Source organism: Trifolium pratense, linkage group LG2 (genome assembly GCF_020283565.1).
Source record: "Trifolium pratense cultivar HEN17-A07 linkage group LG2, ARS_RC_1.1, whole genome shotgun sequence".
NCBI lineage: Eukaryota > Viridiplantae > Streptophyta > Magnoliopsida > Fabales > Fabaceae > Trifolium > Trifolium pratense.
The window spans coordinates 24,740,044-24,767,634 of NC_060060.1; the positions used below are offsets into that span (position 1 = coordinate 24,740,044).

General features: G+C 31.9%; 3 protein-coding genes and 1 non-coding gene across 4 annotated transcripts; 2 read left to right on the top strand and 2 right to left on the bottom strand.

Annotated features, from left to right (window-relative positions):
• Window positions 1-1,200: 1,200 nt before the first annotated feature.
• Window positions 1,201-11,884, bottom strand: LOC123909050 (beta-glucosidase 40). Its single transcript, XM_045959828.1, has 14 exons — window positions 11,750-11,884; window positions 10,796-10,858; window positions 9,878-9,944; window positions 8,937-8,995; window positions 8,490-8,565; window positions 8,243-8,314; window positions 5,885-5,972; window positions 5,202-5,457; window positions 4,408-4,523; window positions 3,356-3,579; window positions 3,177-3,208; window positions 2,968-3,070; window positions 2,148-2,256; window positions 1,201-1,369 (listed from the first exon to the last, which is right to left on the bottom strand). Exons 1-14 carry the CDS (start codon window positions 11,882-11,884, stop codon window positions 1,201-1,203), a joined length of 1,569 nt encoding a protein of 522 aa, XP_045815784.1.
• On the bottom strand, window positions 10,795-10,868 carry TRNAN-GUU. Its single transcript has one exon. It is a non-coding gene; the product is annotated as a tRNA-Asn (tRNA).
• A 2,356-nt stretch (window positions 11,885-14,240) lies between the features above and the next one.
• Window positions 14,241-20,235, top strand: LOC123908532 (COBW domain-containing protein 1). The gene is made up of 9 exons (XM_045959199.1): window positions 14,241-14,604; window positions 14,683-14,900; window positions 15,751-15,865; window positions 16,414-16,503; window positions 16,803-16,973; window positions 17,062-17,181; window positions 17,458-17,568; window positions 18,939-19,020; window positions 19,102-20,235. The coding sequence occupies exons 1-9, from the start codon at window positions 14,473-14,475 to the stop codon at window positions 19,158-19,160; spliced, it is 1,098 nt and encodes a 365-aa protein (XP_045815155.1). The 5' UTR covers window positions 14,241-14,472; the 3' UTR covers window positions 19,161-20,235.
• A 2,727-nt stretch (window positions 20,236-22,962) lies between these two features.
• Window positions 22,963-27,345, top strand: LOC123909407 (14-3-3-like protein GF14 iota). Its single transcript, XM_045960239.1, has 7 exons — window positions 22,963-23,289; window positions 24,244-24,550; window positions 25,324-25,411; window positions 25,507-25,616; window positions 25,701-25,849; window positions 26,593-26,639; window positions 26,862-27,345. Exons 1-7 carry the CDS (start codon window positions 23,217-23,219, stop codon window positions 26,865-26,867), a joined length of 780 nt encoding a protein of 259 aa, XP_045816195.1. The 5' UTR covers window positions 22,963-23,216; the 3' UTR covers window positions 26,868-27,345.
• Window positions 27,346-27,591: the final 246 nt, after the last annotated feature.

A 27,591-nucleotide genomic window follows, 5' to 3' on the forward strand; every position in this document is an offset into this window, starting at 1 on the left:
TAGTTCTCTATACCAAATTCAGTGTCAATCACCACTTACCAACTAACGATGAGTGTATTTGCCTTATTTTAATAATAACATGATGCTTCTACAGTTCTACCATTTTTTTACACATCACTGTTTAAGAAAAAACGTGGCTTCCAACATCAACATCAAACTCAAATATTTTAGTCGTATCTTCCGAAACTGCGGGCTAGATTAACGTAATGCTAACAATTCATGTGAAGTTGGTGATGTTAATGTATCACTCTTAGCAAAGCTCAACCATAGACACCTTTTTCTTTGGAATGCCAACCAACTTTTACCGTTTTATGACCATTTTTTGGTTTTTCTAAATTACATGACTCACCAGAAAATTTCCACTAGAAGTAAAAGGCAAAACTTAGAATAATTTATTTATCAAAATCCGTGGCATTCACATTATGAAGCAACCCTCATGATTAAAGGTCTTTATAAATTGTACTCAACCCAACAAACTAAATTAAACAAATTAAGTTGGTTTGAAAACTCTAGTTAATTTTGTTGTAATTGTAACTCCATATCAAAATTGACCATTGGTGCATTCAGTACCATACATTTGAACTTGATGACAAATCCTCAAACTGTTAACCCTTTTTAGGTATCCCTATGCTCCATCTGAAAAACTGCAATTCATATAAGAAAATAAGTCAAAAATATCAATTGCTCATCTCAAAATTCCACTACCAATCTTAACACCGACATGTCATTGACCGAGTTTTTTTTTTTTTTTTTGAGCAAAGAGAGTATAAGCAAACAAAAGAAAAAATTAAACAAAACTCAGCCTATGTTAACACCATAGCTGTTAAAACAGACTACCCGACTCTAAATAGTTTTTTCTTAACGGACCATGTGCTTTATCGGACAAGACTAAGTTATATATAAAAATGGAGTCTAAAGATACTATCGAGTTCGACCCTATAGGAAAAGCAGGCTATCCGGCCTTAAGTCATATCTTTATTATTTTTTTAATACAATGAAATAATTGGAAAATATTTAAAAACAATAGTATAAAAATAAAAACGTCAAGTTATAAATTTATTTTCATAAACCGAAGCAAATGCATTGAGAGATAACAGTTGCGTTTTTTATACTGTAATTACATAGAATTCATTACTTTCTTTGGAAATAAAATGTCATGTCCCATTCTTATTACTTATAAATAATTATTTGCTGTTGAGTTTAGTTCAAGAACTTCTTGAACCATTCAACAGAATTTTTTGGGTATCTCTTTAGTTTATCATTGTAGTCAATGAAATATAGACCAAATCTAGAAGTGTATCCAGCTTGCCACTCCCAGTTATCGAGCAGTGACCACACAAAATAGCCTTTTACATTGCATCCATCTTCCCTACAATCACCAAACATAATATAATTCATTAGCTAATAACTAATTAATCAGAGTAATTCAAGGTCAACAAATAGGTAAATTAATATATTTATATAAAAACTTACTTCCTTTTGTGCTGTCTTTTAGAATAATGAATTAATATAATCTTTTTTGAAATAATGAATCACCATTAAAAAATAATTATTGTATCTTTAAAAATATTAGTTATACTAATCACCATTGTTAAATAATTAATTACTTGTTTCAAATAAAATGGTTTTATTGTGGTAGTTCGGTATATTAGAATTTCTTTTTTTTATAAAAAAATTTAGAATGAGGGGATGGTGACATAGTCCAAGATAGAGAAAATCTTAAAACTCTTAAAACACTTATGAATGTAATTATATTTACTCCCTCTAAGAGCACACTAGCGGGGCTCGAACATGACAAATGAAATAATGTATTGTTTGTTGAAATATTAAAACAAGGAATTAAATTAAAGTATTGCATGTCTTTTAATAATATTGTATTGTTTGTTGAAATATTAAACAAGGCAAATGTAAATAAGTATCCCAAAGACACAAAATAAGAAATTAAATATATAATTTAAAAAAAAAAATTGCGCATTCAACACCATAAAATATTAAATTTTGGTTTTTTTTAAGACAATTCTCTTCTTTTATTTTTCTACAAATTTCTTAACTAATGCTCTAAAATACTTATTAACAAAAAAAAACAATTATGAGTGGAATGCAGTATACTCGTATTAAATTAAGTATGGAATTTCATTGGTACATACTTGATTGAAGCTAGTAAGTTGCTTAAATAGTCATTGTGGTATCTAATCCTCTTCTCATCATTCAAAGCATCCTTGATAGAGATAGAGGGATCATTTGGATCATCCATCCCTATGACCAGTGAGAAAGACTATGTGAGATGTAGCCGACAAATTTATTCAATATGTTCAATGCGTAGTATTACAGATGATAGTGACTGTTACCCACCAAGAGAAGACAAATAATGCTTTCCAATTAAATTCCAAATTATAGTACTATAGTTTTGGGGTGCATAAGTGATGGAAAACACACATTTTAAAAATAAATAAAATAAATTGATGACATTAATTAGGCTTTTACATACCAAACCTCTTTTTTGGGTAGATATATACCAAACCTATAGTAATGAAATTTTCATTGCCAAATTTTGGTAAACTCTATAAAGAATTACATGTGTGGAAAAGAAAGAAAAGAAAATCCTAATTTGTTAAAAAACTTACCATGGTGAAACTTCACTATATATATATATATATATATATATATATATATATATATATATATATATATATATATATATATATATATATATATATATATATATATATATATACTTTTGAACATTAATTTATATAATATGCGAACATTTAAATTTTTGAGTCATAGTTTAATTTGGTAGAACATCATATATGATGAGAGCCAGAGTTCGAAATTTGAGATTTTTCACTTATTTATCTAAAGAGATAAGTCATTAAATTCTTGATAAAAAAAATAAAATAAATAAAGTTTTGAACTAGAGGCAAATAATTACCGTAAAACTCAAATTTGTCTAAATTTCAAGATTACCATTTTCAGTTATAATAACCAGAGGATTCCCATACTTGTGATTGATGTAATTCATTAAGCTTCTCATTCCTTGTGGTACTATATACAACCATAAAGAATTTGCCTACAAATCATAATTTGAATTTAATTTTTATACTCATATGAGTACAAATTAAGTACTTGATCTCAAGTTAAAAAAACAAACAATTTTTCATTCTAACAGAACTTACCTTTTCTCCAATAATCTCAGTACCATTGAAAGCTGGAAGGAGTAAAAAAAAATAAAAAATCAATTTGGTGCAATCATTAAACAAATTATAAATAGCCAAGAATAATTAAAGAGATCAAGTGACGTATAAATTTCAACGTTTTAGATAAATGTTAGTTGTTAGTATATTTTTTAACTTACGAATGGTAAGAGCACCGGCGTCCGAAATGTAGTCATGAAGTGCCGCTCGAAGTGATTTAGAACCATTGTGCATTGCATAAAATGTAGTGTAATGGTTGATGCCAACAAAATCAAATGAACCCTTAACAAGACTAGCTTGAGAATTGGTAAATTTTGGCAGCCTTCTCCCTACTCTAGTTTTCATTGATTTTGGATAATCTCCAAAAATCAATGGGTCAAGAAACCTGTGAAGGAAGTTAACAACTTTAATTGGTTTATCAATATATATAGCTAGTTAATTATAATATATAGATTTTTGGTTTAATTGCATATTTGATTCCTTAAATTTATTTTAAATATTAATTTAGCCTACGTTTAAAAAGTTTCAAGTTAGTCATTTTAGTCAAGTTAGACAAAATTAACTCAAAATTTAACGTAAGAGACTAAATTAAAATCTAAAATAAATGTAAGAGATCAAATATGCGGTAAGCCTAATTTTTTTTTTTGGCATATTTAAAGGCCTATTATTTCATCTTATAAAAAAAAAAGCTATAATTTCAAGTGTCAACAAAAGCAAATATACACAAATTATTTCTTTCTTTTAGAATACTCTTAATTTTAACATAAGGTTTTGCCAATGTTTTAAGAACCGGACCGGAGGTCGAACCGTTGTGACAACTGGTTCAAGGGTCAACCGGTCGGATCGGTTCAACCGTTATTGAACCGTTTATATTGAACCGTTCATATAATTTTTTCACGTGTTTGAGTCTATGGTTGGAAAGGAAAGATTTTTGATTTTTTAACCTTTCAATTTCAATCCATCGTTTTTTTTAATTAAAAAATCAGTTTTTTTTTTTTTTTTAAGTGAGAGAAAAACCGGCCGGTTCACCGGTTCACCGGTTCACCGGTTCACACCGGTTCATACCGGTTCACACCGGTTTTTGACCGGTTCCACTGACTAGCGGTTCTTGCTAGTCGACCGGACCGCCGAGGGCACCGGTTCGTGGTCGAACCGGTCGGACCGGCCGGTCCGGTCCGGTTTTCAAAACATTGGGTTTTGCAAGATATATTACCAGCCAAGGGTAAAATCTAAGGCTCTCTGAGTTGCTTCAATGTCTTCTTTGAAATTTGTTGCTGACTCAAACCAAATTACATCTAAAGATATGCCCACAAATCCACCTTGTATTTTCTGTGGCTATGAAAAAAATATATACATTTAAGGTGAAAAAAACACACTGTATATATTGAAGAAAAAAAAAAGATTAAGAGAACATAAATTTGAAAATTCACTTGCATATGCCTAAAAGAATAAGGCAGTGTTTTTTTTTCTTTCAAAGTAGTAATATGTGTTTTTTATCTAATTCAATATTTTTCATGTTTTTTTTTAATTTTGTGAAGAGACTAATGATATTTCCCAATACTCTGCGGGATTCATAAATCTGACTCTTCCTAATGCATTTTTTTTCTAAGGCGTACGTTGAAACACACACTAAATGTAAAGAAATGAGAAATTGCAAGTTGAAAAAATATAAAAAAAAACTTGCACCCCCAACATATCAAATGCTATTTCAGTATTTTACCCCTTGAGGTGTAGTTATGAGACTAATGCACTTTTAATAAATAGTTAAATTTAGGTTAAATTGTATTTTTGACCGTCTAATTTCATAAACTTGTAATTTTAGTTTCCTAATTTTCACAAACTTGCAAGTTAGGGGACGAAAAATGCTATTATGAAAATTAAAGGACCAAAATCACAAATTTGTGAAAATTAGAAGGTCAAAAATGCAATTTAGCCTCAAATATACTATTAACCTCATTTAATTCTCCAAAGTATTTATTAATTAATATTCTCTGCAATTCTTTTTACCTGATATTTTTTCCTATAAATATCTGCCACTACTGAGTGAGAAAGAAGGACATTATGAGCCACAATATAAGGTTCAGTAGCAGAGTTTCCACTCCTACACAAGCTATGAAGTAGAATTGAGCATCTTCCAGGTGCATGTTGTCCAACATCATACCCCATCATAGCAAATGTATGAGGCTCATTGAATGTGATCCAATGTTTCACCCTGTCTCCAAATTTCTCAAAACATGTCTCAGCATATGCTGCAAAGTCTTTTCTGTTGCAAACAAATACTAAAGATTTATATTGTGTATTTTTTGGATAGGGAAATGTAATTAGGTAATTGGTTAAGCGTCCCAATTCATACCACTAGGATATGGACCGGGGTTGTGTGCAGTCGACCCAATAATGATCGTCAGATTAAGTTCATACGATTCAAAATTTAAGCTAGAATATTCTATTTATAAACAATTAAAATTCAATTATAAAATTTGAGACCGTCCGATCTTCATTGGACGGTTCAGATGCACTAACTGCATGCAGTCTGACTGCACTGAATCCAAATCCATAGAATACATGTCTTCTGAGACCGTAATATATTATTTATCTTGTATTATATTATATATGAACATATATAATGACACTAATAATATAGTGAAATTGAATGTAATTAAGAAGTTTAAAATATTAACAAAGTTTCATACATGATTAAAGGGCTAAGCCATCCATTGTACTTGTCTTCCAAGGCTTGAGGTAGGTCCCAGTGGTAAAGAGTCACATATGGTACAATTCCTACAAAATTAGGCATTTGAATTAAAAATAATTCAAAAACATATATATATATATATATATATATATATATATATATATATATATAGGGGGCTGCTAATTTAGACCCAGTTGGGTCTAAATTAGCAAGGTGCACCTTTTGAGTTGGATAAAAATACCCTTTCTTTTTTAAAAAAAAAAAAAAAACATATTGGCTCTGATCAAGTGTCGCGCGCCTACCGCAGGACCACCGTTACAGACCGTTGATTTCCATCAGACGGCCAAGAGATGATCTCATCATGGCTGTCGGATCAATCAGACAGTCCAGATCATCCATCTCCATGATAAGCCAGCGCGTGCACCACACTAGATCTGCGCCTGGAGAGAGAAAATTTCATTTTAAAAAAGCAGGACACGTGTCAACTGCTGGGTGGTTGGCGTGTTTTTTTTTTCATTTAATACTTTAAACTCAATTATTTCGTTGTAAATTAATTTTTTATTTTTTTATTTTTATACCAAAATTCATAATTTTTTTTTGTCTACAAATAGAGACTTGGTTCGTTTGATTTGGACACAAAAAAAAAACTCAATTTTTCACTACCTTTAATTATCTTTATATAATACTGTGAAACCATTTAGCTGGTAGAATGGTTTCACAGTATAACTCTCTGAAACCATTTTACTGGTAGAATGGTTTCAGTGAGTAATTTCTTAATTGTTTGCTTCTGAAACCATTCTGAAACCATTTAGCTGGTATAATGGTTTCAGAGCGTTGTACTTTGAAACCATTTCACTGATAGAATGGTTTCAGGGGAGTTGATTTTTAATTGTTTGCTTCTGAAACCATTTTACTGCTAGAATGGTTTCACAGTATAACTCTCTGAAACCATTCTTCCAGCTAAATGGTTTCAGAAGCAAACAATAGTTTTTAATTACCGTTTTATCTCATTTAATTAACGAAAAATAGTTTCAGGTCTCAAAAAATTTCATAAAATATACCAAAAGTTCCAGAATATTATCTAATATTTTATTAGAAACAAATAAAAAAACAATTGGTTTCAGAGTACAAATCTATGAAATTATTATTATTATTTGTTAAATGGTTATAAATAATCAGCGGAATTTGTGAAAATAATTTCATGACTTGAACTAGGGAGAGTGAGGTACACAAGAGGGTTCTAAATAATTCATAGTACTTTGCATAAAATTTTGGAAATTTTTTATGGAATTATAATATTTTTAATTACCTTTTTACTCATTTAATTAACTAAAAATAGTTTCGGGTCTCCAAAAATTTCATACAATATACCAAAATTTCCAGAATATTATCTACTATTGTATTATGAAAAAATAAAAAAAAAATAGAGCCTCCCTGAGGCCGCACGCGCCCCCACGCGCCGCCGGTGAGAGTGGGCGTGGGCGACGCGCACTGTTCATCGTCCCTCCCACCCTTTTTATGCAGAAACGGGTCGTGCGACCCGGTTTTTGACCCGGTTCGATCTCCCTCAATACTCAACGAAACTCGACGTTCCTTATATGGATTTTGATCGTTTTTCAATTTTACAAAGGTTTCCGGTATTAGTTTTTGAAATCGGCGTTCGATTCGCACGTAAAATGAGGTCGAAATTTGGAAGAAATTTAAAAAATGTAATAGTTGTTCTATTGTTTCAAAAAAAAAAAAAGAAGGTATTTTTATGATGCAAATTACATACATGCCCCAGTTGCTCTATTGTTTCAAAAAAAAAAAATGGGTATTTTTGTCCAACTCAAAAGGTGCACCTTGCTAACTTAGACCTAACTAGGGTCTAAGTTAGAAAACCCTATATATATATATATATATATATATATATATATATATATATATATATATAATGATATGCAGACCTCTTGCATATATATTTTGATCTTGTTTCAATTTCATTCTCTCAATATTGTGATTTATTTTTCTTTTAAGAAAGTAGAGAATTTTTTTTTATCCTACATTAACATGTCATATACATTTTGTCCAGTTGGTATGGCCCAAAGAGGAATAATATAATAGATTATGGCACCAATATGGCTATTTTAGTATTGTCCTCGAGGAGATTTAAATTTACGGACAGTATATTAAAGGTCAACTGTACCATTTTTTTCAATAAGAATATGAGCAATTGAAATTTGTTTTTCTCTTTTAACAAATTTAACCTCAAATATGTAAGTAGGTGTAATTAACACATGTACATAAACATATATAATTAACTAAGTATCCATGAAGCATAATTCAGATTAATCAAATTAAATGACTTAAGGTTTACCTTTGGCTAGTAAAGCATCAATGAGTTTATTGTAATGATCAATTCCTGCTTGGTTGACTACCCCAGATCCATCTAACACATTATAATCCATGATCACAGTGTTTCTTCATTATTATAATTCAATGTGAGAAAAATCATGTTTGTTGTTGGGACTTCAATAAATGTGAGGAAAAATCATGAATGTTGGGACTTCTAGGGTGCCTTAAAAATCTCATCCAAAAAGAAAATGGTTGCAAAGAAATCTTACTGGGAAAAATCCTAGTCCAAGAAATTGAAAACCTATAAGCATCCATGCCCATATCCTTCATGAGTTGTATGTCTTCCTACTTAAAAAAAAAAAAAACAATATATGCAAGATTCACAAGTAAAAATACCTTCCAAAAAATTGGTTAAATAGTAGTATTATTTAAACAAGATATATTTGGGATGTTAATATGAATTTCTTTTTATGATTATTTTATCATTTTTAAGATAGCAAGATACAAATTGCCTAGTTATAACTAGCTTAGATGCGATTCTTGTGCTTATTCGAACAACTTTTTTCTAAACAACGTATAGACAACGTATATCTCATGAGTCTGTGCACGCAGCCCGAGACATGTAAAAAAATATTTAAAAATGGCAAAAAGTTATAGATGTCGTATTTCTGTCTATACTTGTTCAAATATATCTTTTCTCCTAAACTTATTATTACCTTATATCGATGATACTGATCCACTGCAACATCAGCATTGTTGTTCTGTTGTATTTTGCCTGCCACAAAATATAAAAAAGATTTTGTACATTGCTAATCAATTGTGATCGCCAGATCATAAAAACGTTTGACTTTAATTATAATTATTGATAGAGTCATATATAATATTATATATGATTTGTTGTTATTTGTTTAATAGTATAATTTTTTAATACTTGTAAAAATCCTCTAACTCAAGATCCACACCAAGAACAAAGATGAAAAAGGGACAAATTGGTTGATAGTTATATTGACGCTTCATCAATTTGAAGGTATAAGGTGAAGAATTTTTATGTATATCTTAAAATCTCTTTGAAAGTTTCAAAAATATTTTGGCTACTGCCTCATCGGCGAGGCACTATGCAAAGGCTCGTGAGGCAATAACCAAACACTTTTTCAAACTTTTAAAGAGCTTTCAAGACATTCACAACATATGAATATTGTATCAAAAGTAACTTTGTGTGTTAAAATAGCTGAATTTTTTATATTTCTTTAGTGTTTAATTTGCATGCACTTTAGTATTATTTTGTAGCCTGGTTTAAATACATCAACTTTATTCGACCAGTTTTCTATATTTTGGGACGGATGGAGTATATGCTTTAGACCAAACCACTCATGAACACACATCAAAATTTAACCTAGTAATTTTATTTTAGATCTTTGTAAGGATTATTATATACTACTAACAAAATTTGTTGAGACAAATTAAATAAAAATGATCAAAATGTAAAGTAGGTATTTTCTTTGACTAAAAATAAAAAGAACATATTATAAAAAATAAGACTTAAAAATAAAAAGAACTTAAAGTTGGTTTTTTTACAACCATGATTGTTCCTTTTTGCAGGTTGACAAGAAATTAGATTAATTTTCACACACATAGCCTCCAAAATAAGATAACTTACCAGGAGTATGTGAAAAAGTGTCCCACACAGATAGCCCCCTTCCGTCTTCTTTTACTGCACCTTCGTACTACAATCAGATTAACATTCTTATTTATTCCACACACAAGTAAAAAAAAAAACTTTTACATTTTATATTTTGACTTTCCTCTTCTGTGAGTAGAGAGTAAATTAACGAGAAATCGGTTACATACACATTTTAATATACTCTTGATTTATTTTATCTTTTATATTCTTGTACTTTTTAAAAAAATAAAAATAAAATGACAATAATTATTAGAAACTCGTACATATAAGTGAAGTGAATCATTGTTCAAATTTCGGTCCTAACGTATTATTAAGTAAGTGAAGTGAATCGTTGTTCAAATTTCAGTCCTGACATATTATAACTTAATAATTTTGACATTTTTTACTAGTTGAGTTAAAATTTATGGACGACTCGTGATTTATTTTGCATTATTTTTTATTTAAAAAAAAATGTATGTGTTATGCCCATTTTAATTTAACATATATTTGGATAAAAAAAATGATAAATGAATTGACATATTTATATTTTTTAAAAAGGTCTTTCAAATAAATAAAAAAATGGATTTTTGTGGAAGGAAATTGAAGTGACTAACGAGCATTCAATATATGCTAGACCGGAGCCTCCTGCGATGACACTTTGAAGATTTGAAATAGTTATCTCACTTAACTCAGTCTCGTTTCGATGGATGTTGTGGGTGTTGCTCGTCCACAAACTTAGTTTCTTTTCTTGTTTGTTTTATTTTCCATTTCATAAAAAAAATAAAAGCAGTCAATATATGTTCTGAGTGGTGGGAATAGTAATACAACCATCATTTATACCACTGTGGGCTTTGAATCACGCAGTTTAGCCCACATAGATAAAAAACAAATAATATGAAAATAAATAAAATTTTCGCTAGAAGGAGGGGTTGAACCTCCGACCTTGTGGTTAACAGCCACACGCTCTAACCAACTGAGCTATTCCAGCTTCGCCTGTTAGAACTGATACTATTATGCTATTATGCATTACATTTTGTGGAGTCACATCGATTTTGTTACCACTCTCTTTTATTTAGTTAAAATTTATATGAGGCTCACATATTTTTAAGGACCTATATAAATTTTTACCAAATACTTGTTTAAGAAAATAAATTTCTACCGATAAAATAAAGTGCGTTCAAATGTATGTTAAAGAGCGTGTTTCTAACATTATTCTTAATGAATTTGTTTTAAGATGAATAGTTTGAAAGAAGTCAAGTTTAATTCTTGAGAGCTATTTTTTTTTATCTAACTTACTTTACTTGTAATCAAATTCCAAATTACTACCTTTGTTTATTGTGTTTTAGACCTTGTAATTTTTTTTAAAATCAGTTTTTGCAAATTTAAAATGGTTATTTTTAGTCTGAATGTCATTTGTGGGTCAATAAAATCAGGGGTTCGAACTCCGAATATTCTACTTATTTGTGAAATATCTAGACACTACACTAGGCTACTAAAAAATTCACAATTTATTGCCCAATAAGATGACATTTGGAGTTAAGATCAATAGTTTTTTTTTTTTTTGTCAAGTAGCCGAGTGGCTAGACTCTCACACATTTAAATGCGGAGAAATGTAGAATTCGGGGTTCGAACCCCAACCACTCCAATAATATTTCTGGTAACTACCATTTTGAGCTAAATTTATGGGACATATCAGTAGATTTTTAATTTGCAGTAACTAAATCAAAACAAAAGTTAAACCGGAATAAACTAAATATTGCTCAAACTGCCTGAATTCAATCGATAAACACACTTGCATGTTCAACAGGGAGAAAAAAAAGAAATGAAGATAAAGTTAGGAAAATTGAAATTTGAAGAAAATTTACAAACCTGAAAAGCTGAAGAAGCAGTTCCAAAAATAAAACCCTTTGGAAAGCTATCCTTGCTGATGATCTCAGACAGACACATTTGAGTCTTAATAATCACAAACAATATTATTGTAACAATACATATTTTAAACGACATGGTTTCTCTAAGATGCAATGAACAATCAACAATACTCTTTCAGTCTTCACTATATCTTTCTATATAGTAAAAATATTTGGTTATGGCCGACCTATATTCCCTTTGACAAAATGACTTCTTGGTTGTGTTACCCTTTTCGGTATACAAATCAATCTTACCAAGAAAATCCATTGTTTATATCAGTGAAATGAAATAAATTGAACTTTAATGCCATCATATGTGTCAGTTAATTTGTCTGGTTCATCAAAATTAAGAGCAAAATCAATGCTAGCTTTTGGATTGGGAGGCGATGCCATGTCACTCGTATGGTGAAGTAAATTAGTGCATTAGTTAAGCTAGCTTGTATGGGTTGGCACGCCAAATCCGAATTATAAATACAAGGTTTAGACCTTAAAATATTAGTCCGGTCCGAAAAACCTGAATTTAAAAATGGGTTTTTGCGAAGCTCATCTAGGCCGACCCGTTTAGGGTCCGTTTTGGCAGCTCCATTAATAACCATTTTTAATTAAGTAAGTTTCATATAAATTTTGTGGGACCCATATAAATTTCAAGAGAAGCATTAAGAACACTCTTTTTTTAATATTTTTTTTTTAATTTATTGAAATCAATGTGAATTTTTTCCTTTAGAAACATGTTCTACATAAAATTATAAGACTCTCATGTGTCACATGTGTGACTCTTACTCTCGTGTATGTGTCATTGTTCATGAATGCGAATTGTAGAGTAAATTGTCAAATATTCTTCTGAAATTTTAAAATTCGTTAAATACTCTCCCGAAATTTGGAAATATGCAAATACCCCCCCTCAAATTATAAAACGTCAATCAAATTGTCCACTAGCACTACCAGTCGAGTCCACGTCATGGGATAATTTGATTGACATTTTATAATTTCAGAGGGGTATTTGATAGTTTACTCGCGAATCTTACTATAGTCTATAGTGTATGCACAACTTAATTGTGTGTGTGAAACTTGATTCTCATGTTTGCAATTTTGCATAATTAGTGTGTCTTAAAATCCTATGTAAGTGTCTTCGCTCATCCGGAGAAACATAAATATAATTTTTTGAATTTGTTTCGACGTAACTATCTCGTTCATTTCATTCACTCATTCTACCTTAATTTCTCCTCCCAAAATCTAAATTCCACTCTCTCGTCTTTATATACCAGTTTTCTGAAGTGTTTCTACCAAAACCTAATTATTTAATAGTAACCGTATATTCGGTCAAATAATCTAATTACTGAATTGCACTCAAATTTAATTTTATGACACAAATAAATATTTGATTTTTATCAAATGGTACTCTATAAAATTAATACAAATTAAACTATATATTTTTTTATAATGAATTAAACTATAAAATTACTATTATCATTTAATTAAAACAAAATAAATATATGTATTTTTTTATTAAAAAATTAATTTTTAGCCCATAGTTCAATCGATAACTACAAGAGATATTATTAAACGCGATTCAGATTAAGTGCAGTCAGTGCTTCATGCAGTCGACTGTAATCATCTCATTAGGACCGTCCGATTAAGATCGGATGTTCCTATTTAAAGACAGTTTATAGTATTTTTTTAATATTAATTCTTTATCATCAACCAGGATCATTCATTTTCTATCACACGTCTATAAAGTTGTTGACTGCGTGCAATTACTGATTTGTGATTGCACATAACCCGGGTCATCTCGTTTGAACACTCAAAAAATTTCACTTCTACATACTCCTCCGATTCTTTTTATAAGAGACCCTTCACATTTTTATATTCATTGAATAGATGTATTATAAATAAAATATATTAATCAAGATTGTCAGAACCGGACCGATCATCGAATCGGCGAGCTCACCAGTTCAAGGTTCAATTGGTCGGACCGGGTTTAATCGGGGTCGAACCGTTTTTAGTTAAATATATATATTTTAATTAATATATAAATAAAAATATATGAGTAACTGCTCAATATTTCATAATTTCACACATTAAAAAGATAAAATATCACAAGTCAAAATAAAATAAAATTTATAATTCAAACCAAATGAAAAACAGATGAAAAACAAAAACATTTCTTATTCCTACGACGTCGTTGTTTTGTTTCAGATTTTTTTTTTAAAAAAGAAAGGTTAAAACGACGTCGTGTTGTCCTTTTTTTAAAAAAAAAAAAAAAATCTGCAAAACCGCTTGAACCGCCTGACCGGTTCGTCGGTTCGACCCCGGTTCACGCGTTTTTTTGCCGGTCGGTTTCCTGTCCGTTTTTTGCTCAAAACCGAACCGTTTTCATGACCGGTTCACGGTCCGACCGGCCGGTCCGGTTTTGATAACCTTGATATTAATTATTCAATAAACTTGTACAAATGAATAGAGGGAGTACTTCACATTTTAGTCAACCAAAAATAATTAGGCTACTCAACCAAAAATAATTAATGACTTAAAATCAAAAACTGATTAGGGTTGTTTTTGTTGTTCCTACAAACAGATAATTAAGCGTATTATTCAAAGTTTCCATTTCCTTCATCATTTTTGCTTTGAAAATCAACGATCAACGTTTGCTTTGTTACCTCAAATTAGTCACAGCACATCGAAATTCTAATGGAGCACGAGGAAGAGGAAGAGCCACCTCTTGCTGTTCAGATTCAATCACACGATGATGAATCCATTTCTCAACAATCTTCTGTTGGTGTCACTCTCATCACCGGTTATCTTGGTGCTGGAAAATCCACGGTAACAATCTTCTTTTCCCCTTAAAGTTCTCTCTCTTTTTTTTAATTTTCGTTTTCTTATTGGGTCATTGAATTTCAGTTGGTGAATCATATATTGAACTCTCAACATGGGAAGAGGATTGCTGTGATATTGAATGAGTTTGGTGAGGAAATTGGAGTAGAAAGAGCATTGATAAATGAAGGGGAAGGTGGTGCTGTTGTTGAAGAATGGGTTGAGCTTGCTAATGGCTGTATTTGTTGCACTGTTAAGCATAGTTTGGTTCAAGCACTTGAGCAGCTTGTACAGAGAAAAGAAAGGTAAAACTAAGACTAAATTATCATTTTACTCCCAAAACTTAATCCCTGAAATTGAACAATGTCACATACTCACATTCACTTCAGTAATTTTTCCAAGTTTAGCACCACAATTTGAAAGGTTCCTAGTGCGTTTGATCTACTATAAAATAATAGACCGGACAAGGCAACTGCAATTGTGTTGTACTGTGTTTGATTTTAAAACTATTATTGAGACCGGACAAACTGGGGGGCTAGGGAGATCGGACAAAAAATTTTGTCCCTCACTCCTCATGAGAACTTTTTAACCCAGACACAAGCTGTCTAAAATACCAAAATAACTTTTTTATCCACAGAACATTGTCAAACAAAAAGTTTTTCAATAACTTAAAAAAGTTTGTCAAGTGTTGTTATGTCTTATAGTATTTTGTCTAGTACTTACCTTTTTGCCAATCAAACAGACCGTATATGCTTGTCTTGATGTAGCAAGAGACTGTTTAAGTCAATTTGTAGGTCTTTCATTGATTTTGATGAATGTTTACTAATGGTATATTTTGGTGGAGGAGAACTAAATTGATTGATGTTCTTTAACTTAAGGGACAAATTTGCTATTTTGTAAATTTAGGGGATTAAGTTGCTCGACCTTTACAATATCGATAACCAAAATACTCATTTAGTCGTAAAACAAACAAAGTATTCAAATTTTGAGGCATGGAAAAGTGAACCACCTTACTCGTAATGACAATTGCTGCATAGTGTTGTGGTTCACTTTCATCAAACCTCTTTTATTCTGTGATGAATTGATATAGTGTTCAACAAGGTGGGTTATATTTTAGCTCAATTAAGCATTTTTAGGCATATTTTGTGTGTGTAGGCTAGACCATATATTGCTGGAAACTACTGGTTTGGCTAATCCAGCACCTTTGGCATCTATTCTTTGGTTAGATGAACAGTTGGAATCTGACGTGAAGCTTGATTCTATCGTCACTGTAAGTAATCTTTAATGGATGAAATTCATTCTATTTTGTTTTTGTTTTTAAGCCATGGGTTTTACTTAATTTTCAATATATAGTATTTAAAGTACTTACGTGGAATATTTTTGTATCATAAACACTTCTGCTTATTGTTGTTTTAACCCTTGTCAAACAAATGTAATTCTTTTAGTGCATCTTTGGATTGGCAATGAGTTTGGCTGAATCACGAAATGCCACTGTGCTGTTAGTAAAAGCTACACTTTAGAGCTTCAACAAAATCACAGTGCCACTACGATTTTGCTAAATTCACCATCAATCCAAACATGCACTTAGTTTCTATTACCAGCAAAATTGTCGTTCTACCTGTCCAAGAAATAGGGGAGTTGGAGACATTTAATAGTACTTGTTTTAGTTTTGAAACTAACTTATCATGTTAATTTTGTGACAGCTGCTTAGTTTCTTCTTATATGTTGACAGAAACAGTTTCTTTCCCTAGTACATAAAAGCATGACTTGTGACTTGTGAATCATGTATCTTTCCTAATTGCGTTTCTGCCCAAGTAGGTAGTAGATGCCAAAAATCTTCGCTTCCAGCTCAAGGAGCACCGTGGCTCATCTTCGTTTCCTGAAGCATATTTTCAGATAGCATTTGCGGTAATTGTTTAGTATATTAACTGGATTTCAATTATTGATTCTTATGGATAGCGTTGCTTTCCTTTCTCATTTAATAGTTGTCATATTTTTGTATAATCGAAGATAAGAAAAAAAATTGCGATATATATAACACTAAAAACTATATTTCACCAACATGACCTTATATGTTGATTATTTCGGTCAAGTACTAGAATAGTACAACTGTTAAAGGTACCATAATACTAACAATATTTCTTAATGAGAGTTTCACATAGTAGAATTGCATACCGAAGAGCTAATTATTTTGCTACTTGTTTCAGGACATTGTAATACTTAACAAGGTTGATTTAGTATCTGCAGAAGGCTCTGGAGCTCTAGAAGAACTTGAGGAGGAAATCCATACTATTAACTCACTCGTAGAGATAGTTCATTCTGTCAGATGTCAAGTTGACTTATCTAAGATATTGAACCGCCATGCTTACGATACTGCAGTAAGTTATATGTATTTTTGTTCTTCATCCATAGTCTTTTCTTCCCACCTTCATGACCACAATTTACCTTTGCTGCCTCTCTTTTCAGCATGCCACACATTTAGAGGCATTGTTAGAAGAAAGTCGTTCCTTGTCTACTAAAACGCTTCATGATAGTGGCGTTAGAACCATATGCATTAGTGAGACAGGAACAGTTGATCTTGAAAAGGTAGGTTTTCAAATTTGGTTCATGATGTTACTATAAATCACATGATTCACATTATATATAAATCACTTGAAGTTTCTCTTTTTTGTATAGCTTCTAATCAAGTATCTGCTTTTTCTTCACTTATATATCTCAGTCTATCATTCTATCGTTTGTTTTTGTAACGTCTAGCAGTGAATGTTTTGTTCTTTTATTGAATTCATTTTTACAAAATTAAATCTTTCGGATACACCCTTTTTGCTCTCGACTTATATTTATATAATGTTTATACCATGGCAGACTCGTTTATGGCTAGAGGAGATTCTTTGGGAGAAGAAATATGATATGGATGTATACCGTTGCAAAGGAGTCTTAAGTGTTCAAAACTCTGATCAATTGCATACTTTGCAGGTAAATGTAAATTCTTCTTAACATAATTACAATTTTCCTAAAATAATTGCATGCTACCAGAATGTTCTTCTGTACCAAAGCAGGTATATGATCCATCTTCACCTGTGATTAGGCATGTAAAACGTGTTCATTTGCATTGGCTCCACTCTTAACTGTTTGAAAAGATATTTAATGTACTACATATAAGACAACACATTCATAGTTTAACAATCTTGACAAGTAAACTTTGTTACATTGCCAACTAACAAGTTATGGTTCTTTCTACACGCAGTCCCTAGATTGTAGATTCTAGAGAAATTAACTCATTTCTTGGTCTGGTACTGATGTATGTTGATTTTAATTTGGCATTGTATAAGAAAAAATTCAACTCTATTGCTAGTTTCTGGATATTCATATTTGAGCTGGAAAAAAGGTCCCTATTCATCTCTAATTAAAGAAATATGAACAGTATGCTATATAAGAGAAAACAATGTAAGAACTAAATTCATCATCCCTATTAATTGATTGAGCATGAGATGTTCGTAAAATTTTTGGCATGGTAGCATTTGTGTTACTTTATATCAAGTGAGACTGTGAGATCATGAGTTGGCAAGTGAAGCTAATCTAACCATGTGAAGTTCAAGATTGAATGACTATCCATGTAAGACTAAACGGTCAAGATTAGCTTGTGTTGACTGTTGAAACTTGAAAGTCCACATTGAATGTGTTATGGTTTGAAAAAATGTTTATAAGTAGGAGGCATATCTCAATTTAAAAAAAGTTGGTTTTGTATAGTTGAATTAGGCTTAACTTAAATTCTAAGATGGTATTAGAATATACTAATATTCACTGAGCCACCTGTTAATTGGTCTCTCGGGTCACATACAAATGTTCAGAGTTTGGCGTGAGATAAGTGTGTTGATAGTCTCATACTAGATGTAGTATTACTTGAAAAAATGTTTATAAGCGGGAGACATCCCTTATTTGAAAACCAGTTTTGTAGGGTTGTGTTTGACGAACCCAAAATTCCAAGAGCTCGTTACACTAAAAAAATATTATGGGAGATGGATAACAGTCTCATGTAAAATCAACCGAGACCATCTATGTGTAGTAGTCTCTTCTCTCATTCACCTGCCTCTTGCTAATGTTGTGGTTTATTGTTACTTCTATATATTTTGATTGAAATGCATGTTGTACATTAAAATAACGTTGTTTGATGAAATATTATTTAGTTTTAAATCATTTGATATTTGGTATACTCAATTTTAGTACATTAAAATAGTGAAATAGATGCATAATTTCTTTTTATTGAAAAGTAGTAAGGGTTTAAAAAAAAATTCGACAAAGTAAGGGTTTAAATTTAAAATCATTTTCTGGTGAAAACCTTGTAGGCTGTGAGGGAACTATATGAGATTGTTCCCGCTCGCAAGTGGAAGAAGGAAGAATACAAGATCAATAAGATAGTATTCATAGGTAACTAGCTGAGCTTTCTCTTTTGTAAGCATAAATTCAAATATTCTTCATCTTGTTAATATGTTTATTTTCTATTAACAGGTCATAATTTGAAAGAAGAAGTTCTAATTAATTCCTTGAGAGCTCTTGCAACCTCTTAGGCTGTTGTATTTGTTTCCTTGTGTAAAGACTAAATAGTTAGGTAGTTAATGATTAGTTGATGATTTTGAGATCAATCATATTAGTGTGTTAAGTCTCGAACCTTTTTTAAGAGACAAGCAAATGTAGCGACCCATACTCTTGCTTGCTAGGGAGGCTACATCCTAGTTTGTACCTACGTTTTGAAGTCGGTACCTACTTATATAGGTGAAATTATTGCGATTGAAATGTAATAAATTTATTTTAGTAAAAAAAAAACTTAGCTGTTGACAACACTGTCTCAAAGGCAATGTGATAACTTTTTTTAATCAAAAATATATCTTATTCCGTTACATTCAAAGTAAGAGAAAATGCAATGAGGTAGAGTATGGAAAAGAGTAATGATATATTGACACAAAAAATTTGACAACATATGGACAGCGTATAAATGGAGGGGTCCTCTGCAGCGATTTCTCTCCGTGTTGTTTTCTTTGCTAATCTCAGCCACTTGATGAATCCAATGGCTAAGTGAAAAAGGTATGGGAAAATGTCAGGAACTTGCGAGGATGATGGATGTAAAAATAGTGTTTTCTAGTGCATGAGGTCCTTCCTACTCAAGAATGAAATGTTGACTTTTGTGTCGGAGGAGGTTGGAGGGGAACCTCAAGGCAAAGAAGAGTTTGTTGAGAAACTCTCGTTCACTGTGGCAGCAAGGGAGGCAAAGTATACCAGTTTGATGGCAAAGGGTTTATCGGAGGAGGGGACAAAGTGCTTCTCAAGATACAAATATTGAAAGGAAGGTGAAAAAGTGGTGAAGCCAAATGAAATGGGGAGACGGTGTAAAGTCACCTTTACACACTCAACCAATCAAAAGTCATGTTTTTGCCATGTCATTTTTAGTAGAGTTTTTAAATTTTTGTGGAGTTGACTGCACAAATTCTAATGTTACATTACTATTTTTGCTTCTTTAAACAGTGGCCTCAGGGCACTAATTAGTATTTTCCAATTTTCAAATAGTGGTATGATGTGTCAAAATTGTGAATTTTGATTGGTTGTCCATGTAAACTGTCTTTAGACTGTCTGCTTATCATCTTTAAACCATTTTTTTTGTCCATTTAGAAAGTAAATATGCTTTGCATTCACTTTGTTTGTTTGAGAGAGTTTTGCATTCAATAAAAGTAGATAGCAATAAAGTAAAGGACCAAAAAGTAAAGAGCAATAAATTAAATAGCGTGTGTGTGTGCACACGGGGTGTGTGTGGTTAAGTGTTTCGAATACCTCCCTTACTCCTACTTGGTAAGTGGCGTTATATTATACCTCATTACTAGTTATAAGCTACCGAATTAATTTCTATTAAAATAAGTCTAGTATTACTATACTTATTTCTATTGCAATCTGACTTAGGTCGAACCAATTAAGCGTTGATAGGTTTAGCCTTCGTTATTTCGTATCATTACCTTTAATGGGTCCAGCCTCTAAAGAGTGCGTCCTAACCTTTTGAAGTTCAGAATTTAACAAGTTCTCTACCCTCACTCGATTTCCTAATATCATTGCAGAATTTAACTACGTGTGATTCTTAATCCTGCCCCCGTACCGTCAGATACTGAATTTAACGGTCTCATATTGGTAGGATGAAATGTCTTTTTGGTATGGCCTATTAATTCTGTTGTCACAGGATCAACTAATTTCCTCTAGGTTCATTCAATTAATGTGATCAATATTAAGAATGAATAATTAAATCAAAGACAAATATAGAAAATAACTTAATAACAATTAAGCATAAACTTTATCGAATCAGGGTTACATGTCTCAAGCAGGGCCGTCTCCGACAATTTGGAGGCCTCAAGCTAATAATAAAAATGGACCCCAAATAAAAATTTAAAAAATTATAAAAAGAACATTATATATTTAAATCGTAAATAACATTAAAAAACAGTCATTATAATATGGGATGAGTAGTTAAACTGGTTGTAATATTTTTATTTGGTTACAAGAGAGAACAACTGATTGTAATATATTAACAACTAACGATTTCCCATTAAAAAAAATAGTCAATATATTTATTATGAATTGACCTGAAATAAAATAAAATAAATGTCACGGGTGGGATTTGAACCCACCAACTCCTCCAACTCTCAAACATTTGGACAGTTGCTGACCACTAGGCCAATAGGCAATTCATGATCTTCAATGTCCGAAAAAGTACTTAAAGCAACAATTAAAATTATGGGCTTGAAAAAATTTTTGAGGCCCCATATTTTTGGAGGTCATGGGCTGGAGGTCTGGTTGCCTTGGCCCAAAACCGGGTCTGGTCTCAAGCATTCATAAAGGAAATCATCTACTCGACCTAACCTAGGAAAAATAAATTACAAAGACAATAAAAGAAAAGAACCTTATTGCCTTGGAGTTCCTTGACCCTCTTTGCCTCCTCCTTAGAGTTCTCCTAACTCTTGCTTGAATATTGAGTAACTCTCAATATTTTGGAATGAATAATAGTGGAGGAGGAGAACTCTATTTATAGTTTTTCAGCTGGATTTGGGATTTTTCTGCGCACCCATCGTATTCATCGTAGCCACGATAACGTGTAATTTTGCCTCAACGTGGCCATGATGGATCATATCGTGGTACAATGAAAGATTTCCTCCAGATCATATCGTGGCCATTGACTATATTATGCAATGGTTGATGCAGAAGAATGTTTGCCCAATAGTTGTATTCTTACATATTGGACCAACATTATTCTGCATAAACCATTGCATGGTACAGTCCATAAAATACAAGTGCATACAATTTATCCTCTCAATTCGCTCTCCATCATAAGTTTGTAAGGATGGGGAACGAATTGGAAGAATAAATTGTATGCACACATATCACATTGACTATATCATGCAATGGTTGATGCAGAAGAATGTTTGCCCAATAGTTGTATGCTTACATATTGGACAAACATTCTTCTGCATAAACCATTGCATGATACAGTCCATATAATACATGTGCATACAATTTATCCTCTCAATTCACTCTCCATCATAAATCAATAAGGATGGGAAACGAATTGGAAGAATAAATTGTATGCACACATATCACATTGACTATATCATGCAATGGTTGATGTAGAAGAATGTTAGCCCAATAGTTGTATTTTTACATATTTGACCAACATTCTTCTGCATAAGTCATTGCATGGTACAGTCCATATAATACACGTGCATACAATTTATCCGCTCAAATTACTCTCCATCATAAGTCTATAAGGATGGGGAGCGAATCAGAAGAATAAATTGTATGCACACATATCACATTGACTATATCATGCAATGGTTGATGCAGAAGAATGTTTGCCCAATAGTTGTATTTTTACATATTGGATAAACATTCTTCTGCATAAACCATTGCACGATACAGTCCATATATTAGAAATGAGTATCGAGCCTAACTCAACCCTACAAAACCGGCTTTTAAGGCGAGGATTGCCTCTAGTATATAAACACTTATTCAGGTCATCTCTCAATCGATATGAGACTTCTTAACATGATCGTATAAAATTGTTTTATGTCGTCAATAAATCTCCGTTAATTTTTTTACAAGGAAGCTAAATAAAAAACAATTATTTAACACCATCCATCTATACATCTTCATTACTAATTTCATAAAATATTTTATTATATTTAATAACTCCGTTCAAAAATTTGTTTTAAAAAAAAAACTCTGTCCAAAAATAAAAGTGTAAAATTATTTTGCACTTGTCTAATTTACTTAAAAAAAAAAAACAAAAAAACAGCATCGTAGGTCGTATAAAAGTAAGTATTACTATTACAGATAAGCAATGTTGTTTGTTTCTCTCTCTCTCCCACTCGCTGTTGGTACCGATCACGATTTGCGCGCTTCTTCTTTCAAACAATTAGATCCAACGGTTGAGATTTCAGTCTTCCTTTGACCCCTGCAACAAGCTCGATATTCCAACCACTATATAACCACTTCACCCTTCTCTTCCATCTCTCTCGCATCATCATCACATCCCATTTCTTCTTTCAGTTTTTCTCTCATCTCTCTCTGAAACAACAACATCAACACCAACAATGTCCGCTGAAAAAGAGAGAGAGACCCAAGTTTACTTGGCCAAGCTTTCTGAACAGGCTGAAAGATATGAAGGTTATGCTTTTAATTTCATTATTTTTTATCTTTTTTGTTGTTTTTAAATTAGGTTTGTGTTTTTTATGCTGACATTGTTCTAGATCTGTTTTCTGTTGTGATTTGGAATTTGGATTGTTATTTTTGTTTGGTTGAGTTTGAAATGTGTGTTGAGATTTAAAAGATTTGATTTTTAGATTTGGGTATTTATCATTGTTTATGGATCAGATATATTTTAGGTTTGATAAATTTTCCTGTAGTTACCCTTTTTCTTAAGTTGGGTGGTTTTTTTTTTTTTTTTGCTTATAGATTGATTTGAATTTTTTTTAATTAAATTATATTAAACATGTAATTGTTTATTGTTGTGTCATTATGTTGGATTTTGGTGTTACTTGTTCGATTTGATGCTTAGATAGAGAACAAAATTGGATCTTCTAGATTGAGCAATTTGGTAAAATAGGTAATCTCAAATGTTGATAAGAAATTTAACAGTTAATTTTATGTATGTACTGGAACATTTACTTTTGATTTATCTTCGACATTGGGATTATTTACTTTACCTTATAAAGTGGATTGTTAAATGTTATGAAGCTAAACTCAACAGAAAAATATGAATGGGATTGTGCTTGAAAACAGAAATTACTTACCAAAGTGCTGTTATGGACCCAAATTGGCCACTCTACCATAAATTAATAAACTTGTGTTTTTATTTCTTTCACTCACCTTTTGAGTCTCAAATTTGTGCCTAATCTGGCGATGATTAATTTGTTAAAAGTTTTGTTCTGTTCAGTGTTTTTTTCTGATTAAGGACCGGGGTTATGTAAGTTTGAGTTACACTCAAATCAGAATGTACATTTTGTATGAACTTAATTGTTGTGTAATGCACAGTGCCTGCGAGTAATTACATGTTGGAAACTGTTTATAATTTTCAAACAATGTTGCCAACCATTCTGAAAATTTGTATTCATTATGCAGAAATGGTCGAATGTATGAAGAAAGTGGCAAAACTTGATGTTGAACTAACTGTGGAAGAGAGGAACCTCCTCTCGGTTGGATATAAAAATGTCATTGGTGCACGAAGAGCCTCATGGCGCATTATGTCATCAATTGAGCAGAAGGAAGAGTCCAAGGGTAATGAGCACAATGTTAAACTGATCAAGAGTTACTGCCAAAAGGTTGAGGAGGAACTCTCCAAAATCTGCGGTGACATTCTGACTATTATAGACCAGCATTTGGTTCCTTCCTCCACCTCAGCCGAAGCTAATGTTTTCTACCATAAGATGTGAGTCATGTTGCCACGCTGCTTCAGTGCTACTTGATTTATTGTTTAAAATCATTTTTTTTTCCTTTTGGCCATTAGCTTTATCTCCGTATTTTTTTATGGAATGCTTTCTTCCTTTTAGTAGATATAAATATAAGTCTTTTTGGATTTAAATTGATACCATTACAGATCTAACATAGAATCTGTATGACTAATTATTTTTTTACTGAGTGCCCTATTCCTGATTAATTCTCGCCTCTACAGAGAGTCCTGCTATGAACAAGTCATTAAAGTTGTGTGTTTATATTCTGTTGAAGTTTAGAGTTTCAGATAAAGAGGGAAGTCAAAAATAGACTTTGAGTTGTAATTAATTATCGATATGATATGAATACCGTACAAAAATACTAAACACTATCCCTTGTTTACTAAACTCCTTATTATAATCAAATAATTATGACAAGAACTAAGTCCTTGAAGGAGTAGCCTAGTGGTTTGGGTTGAGACACCGAAGGACTTATACACATGAGAAAAATGGTTCAGTCCCTGCTATTAACATTTCCCTGTCTCCCTAACAAACTAATTATTAACATTTGCCTATTATAAAAATAAAAACTAAAAAATATGAAAATGGACTTAAATGTTAGTTTAAGATACTCGAAGATAATATCGAGATAGTATAAAATATTTCATATTTAACATATCCACTCAAGCTTATGTGATACGACATCACTTACTGGCTCACGCATACTTTTGCTCTCTATATCCCTGATTTCCTTACGCTTCTTTTGATGCAGGAAAGGTGATTACTTCCGGTATCTTGCTGAGTTCAAGACTGACCAAGAGAGGAAAGAGGCTGCCGAGCAGTCACTGAAAGGATATGAGGTGCGTTTAATCTCTTGTAATTCAGCATTAAATTGGTTCATTAATAAAAAATATTCTGATGTTATCTGTATGTTGTGCTGTCGTTTGATTTTTAGGCTGCTTCAGCCACTGCAAACACTGATCTTCCATCAACACATCCAATTCGTCTTGGACTCGCACTCAACTTCTCTGTCTTTTATTATGAGATCATGAACTCTCCTGAAAGGTAAGTTACTAGTTCCCTCATACTCTGCATGGTTCTGTTGCTTAGTTTCTATCTCTTGTCTAAATGTCATTAATAAACTTACAGGGCCTGCCATTTGGCCAAACAAGCTTTTGATGAGGCGATTGCAGAGTTGGATACCTTGAGTGAAGAGTCCTACAAGGACAGCACTTTGATCATGCAGTTGTTGAGAGACAACCTGACTCTCTGGACCTCTGATTTGCCAGAGGATGGAGGTAAGGGATAACGACTAACACATGATTTAAGATGTATCGTTTTGCCCGAGTAAATCAGTGAATATTAAACTATATGTTGTTGAATGATGATGTTCAATACACTGGAGTGGTTGGTATGTACAATTTGTGCAATATCACCTAGCATATAGAAGTTAAGTTGTGGAGACAATATTCATATATATAATAGGTTAAAGGCGAGAGTGAGGGCAATACTCATTTATTTACCCAAGATTTTTGGTAAAGGTAGATATTGTTGCATAGTTTGGCATTCCAAATCCTTGTGGGGACAAATGCACCCATTGTCCCCCAAGTCGGTTCGCCCCTAATCACCGCATATATGTTGGTCAAATAGTAGATGTAGCGGCACTACAATGCTGTAGTGTAGCGGAATTTTAACAAACTGCTATTGTTTTGCAATATGTGATTTTGTACAAAGTACTGTCAAATAGAAACTATAACAATGCTATAGTACTGTAGTGTAGTGGAATTTAAACAAACTGCTATTTCCTGTGACCTGCGACTTACAACAGTGAGATGAATATAAAGTAAGAAATTGCCTGCACTTGGATAAAGTATCCAGAAGCTTGTTCAAAAAAGTATCCAGAAGACCACAGTCATATTGTTTCTAGAGTGGGTGTCTTAAAGTGAATCACTCCTAGTTAACTGCTCTTGTTATTTGGTTTATAATACACTCGGAACTACCACCTAATAAAAAGGCTCTAAACGTTTATGCTCTTGTACAGGTGAGGATAACGTAAAAGCTGAAGAAGCCAAACCTGCTGAACCTGAGGTATGTGTAAGATAAGTTATGGCTATATTTACATTTGTTGTTTCAGGGAAGTGTCTGCAAAATTTAGTTATAGACCTATAGTAGTAAAAATTTATCGATGTAGGAAAATGAATTCTTGCAAGTGGAATTTAAGGTTATATACATATTTTCTGAAGTCACTGTCACAATATCCATTGATGTTTACCCCTAGAATTTGACATTTTATTATTTTTATTTTTGCAGCATTGATAAGATTTCTTTGGATCTCTGGCCCGGATTCGGTAGTGAGGTATCTAAGATACTCAGCGATGAGGGCATTTTTAAGCTTTTCTTACTAAGGATCTGGACTAGACAAGGTGGGCTTTGGCCACTTCATAACTCTTGTGCCCTCTTAATTATCCAACCGAAGCCAGAAGATCTGCGCCTGTCTTTGTGTTGTTTTCTTTTTCCTTTAAACATTTTTATTTCTAATGCCTTATCTGTTTTTAAGTAAAGTAGTTGAAATTGAAGCAACAATTTACATTTACTTTATAAGCACATTTTTTTTTTTTTTGTGTTCATTAAGTCTGAATTGGTTCTGTTTAAAATGTTTTTGTTTTCATGGCCGTTTTACTGAATGGTGTAATTTGAACTTGATCCCTGAATCGGTTAAGTAAAACACATATGTTTATCTAAATATACTATAGTTGTGTATGGGAAACACAACAATATAATAGTTCAAGAGTAATTAAGTTGTGCAAATTGTACAAGGGAAGTGCAATTCAAATGTAGAAAGAAATTTTTATTTTAACTCAGTAGTAGAAATAAATGTTTAAATTACGAAGTCAAATTTATCATATAGGATTTACTCTATTATTGTAATAGATATGTTTTCATTACACTAATTTTGGAAATTTTGAGATGACCATTGAATATAGGGATGTTAACTATAAACATAAAATCTTATTTACATTTGTAGTTAGGTAACACTTAA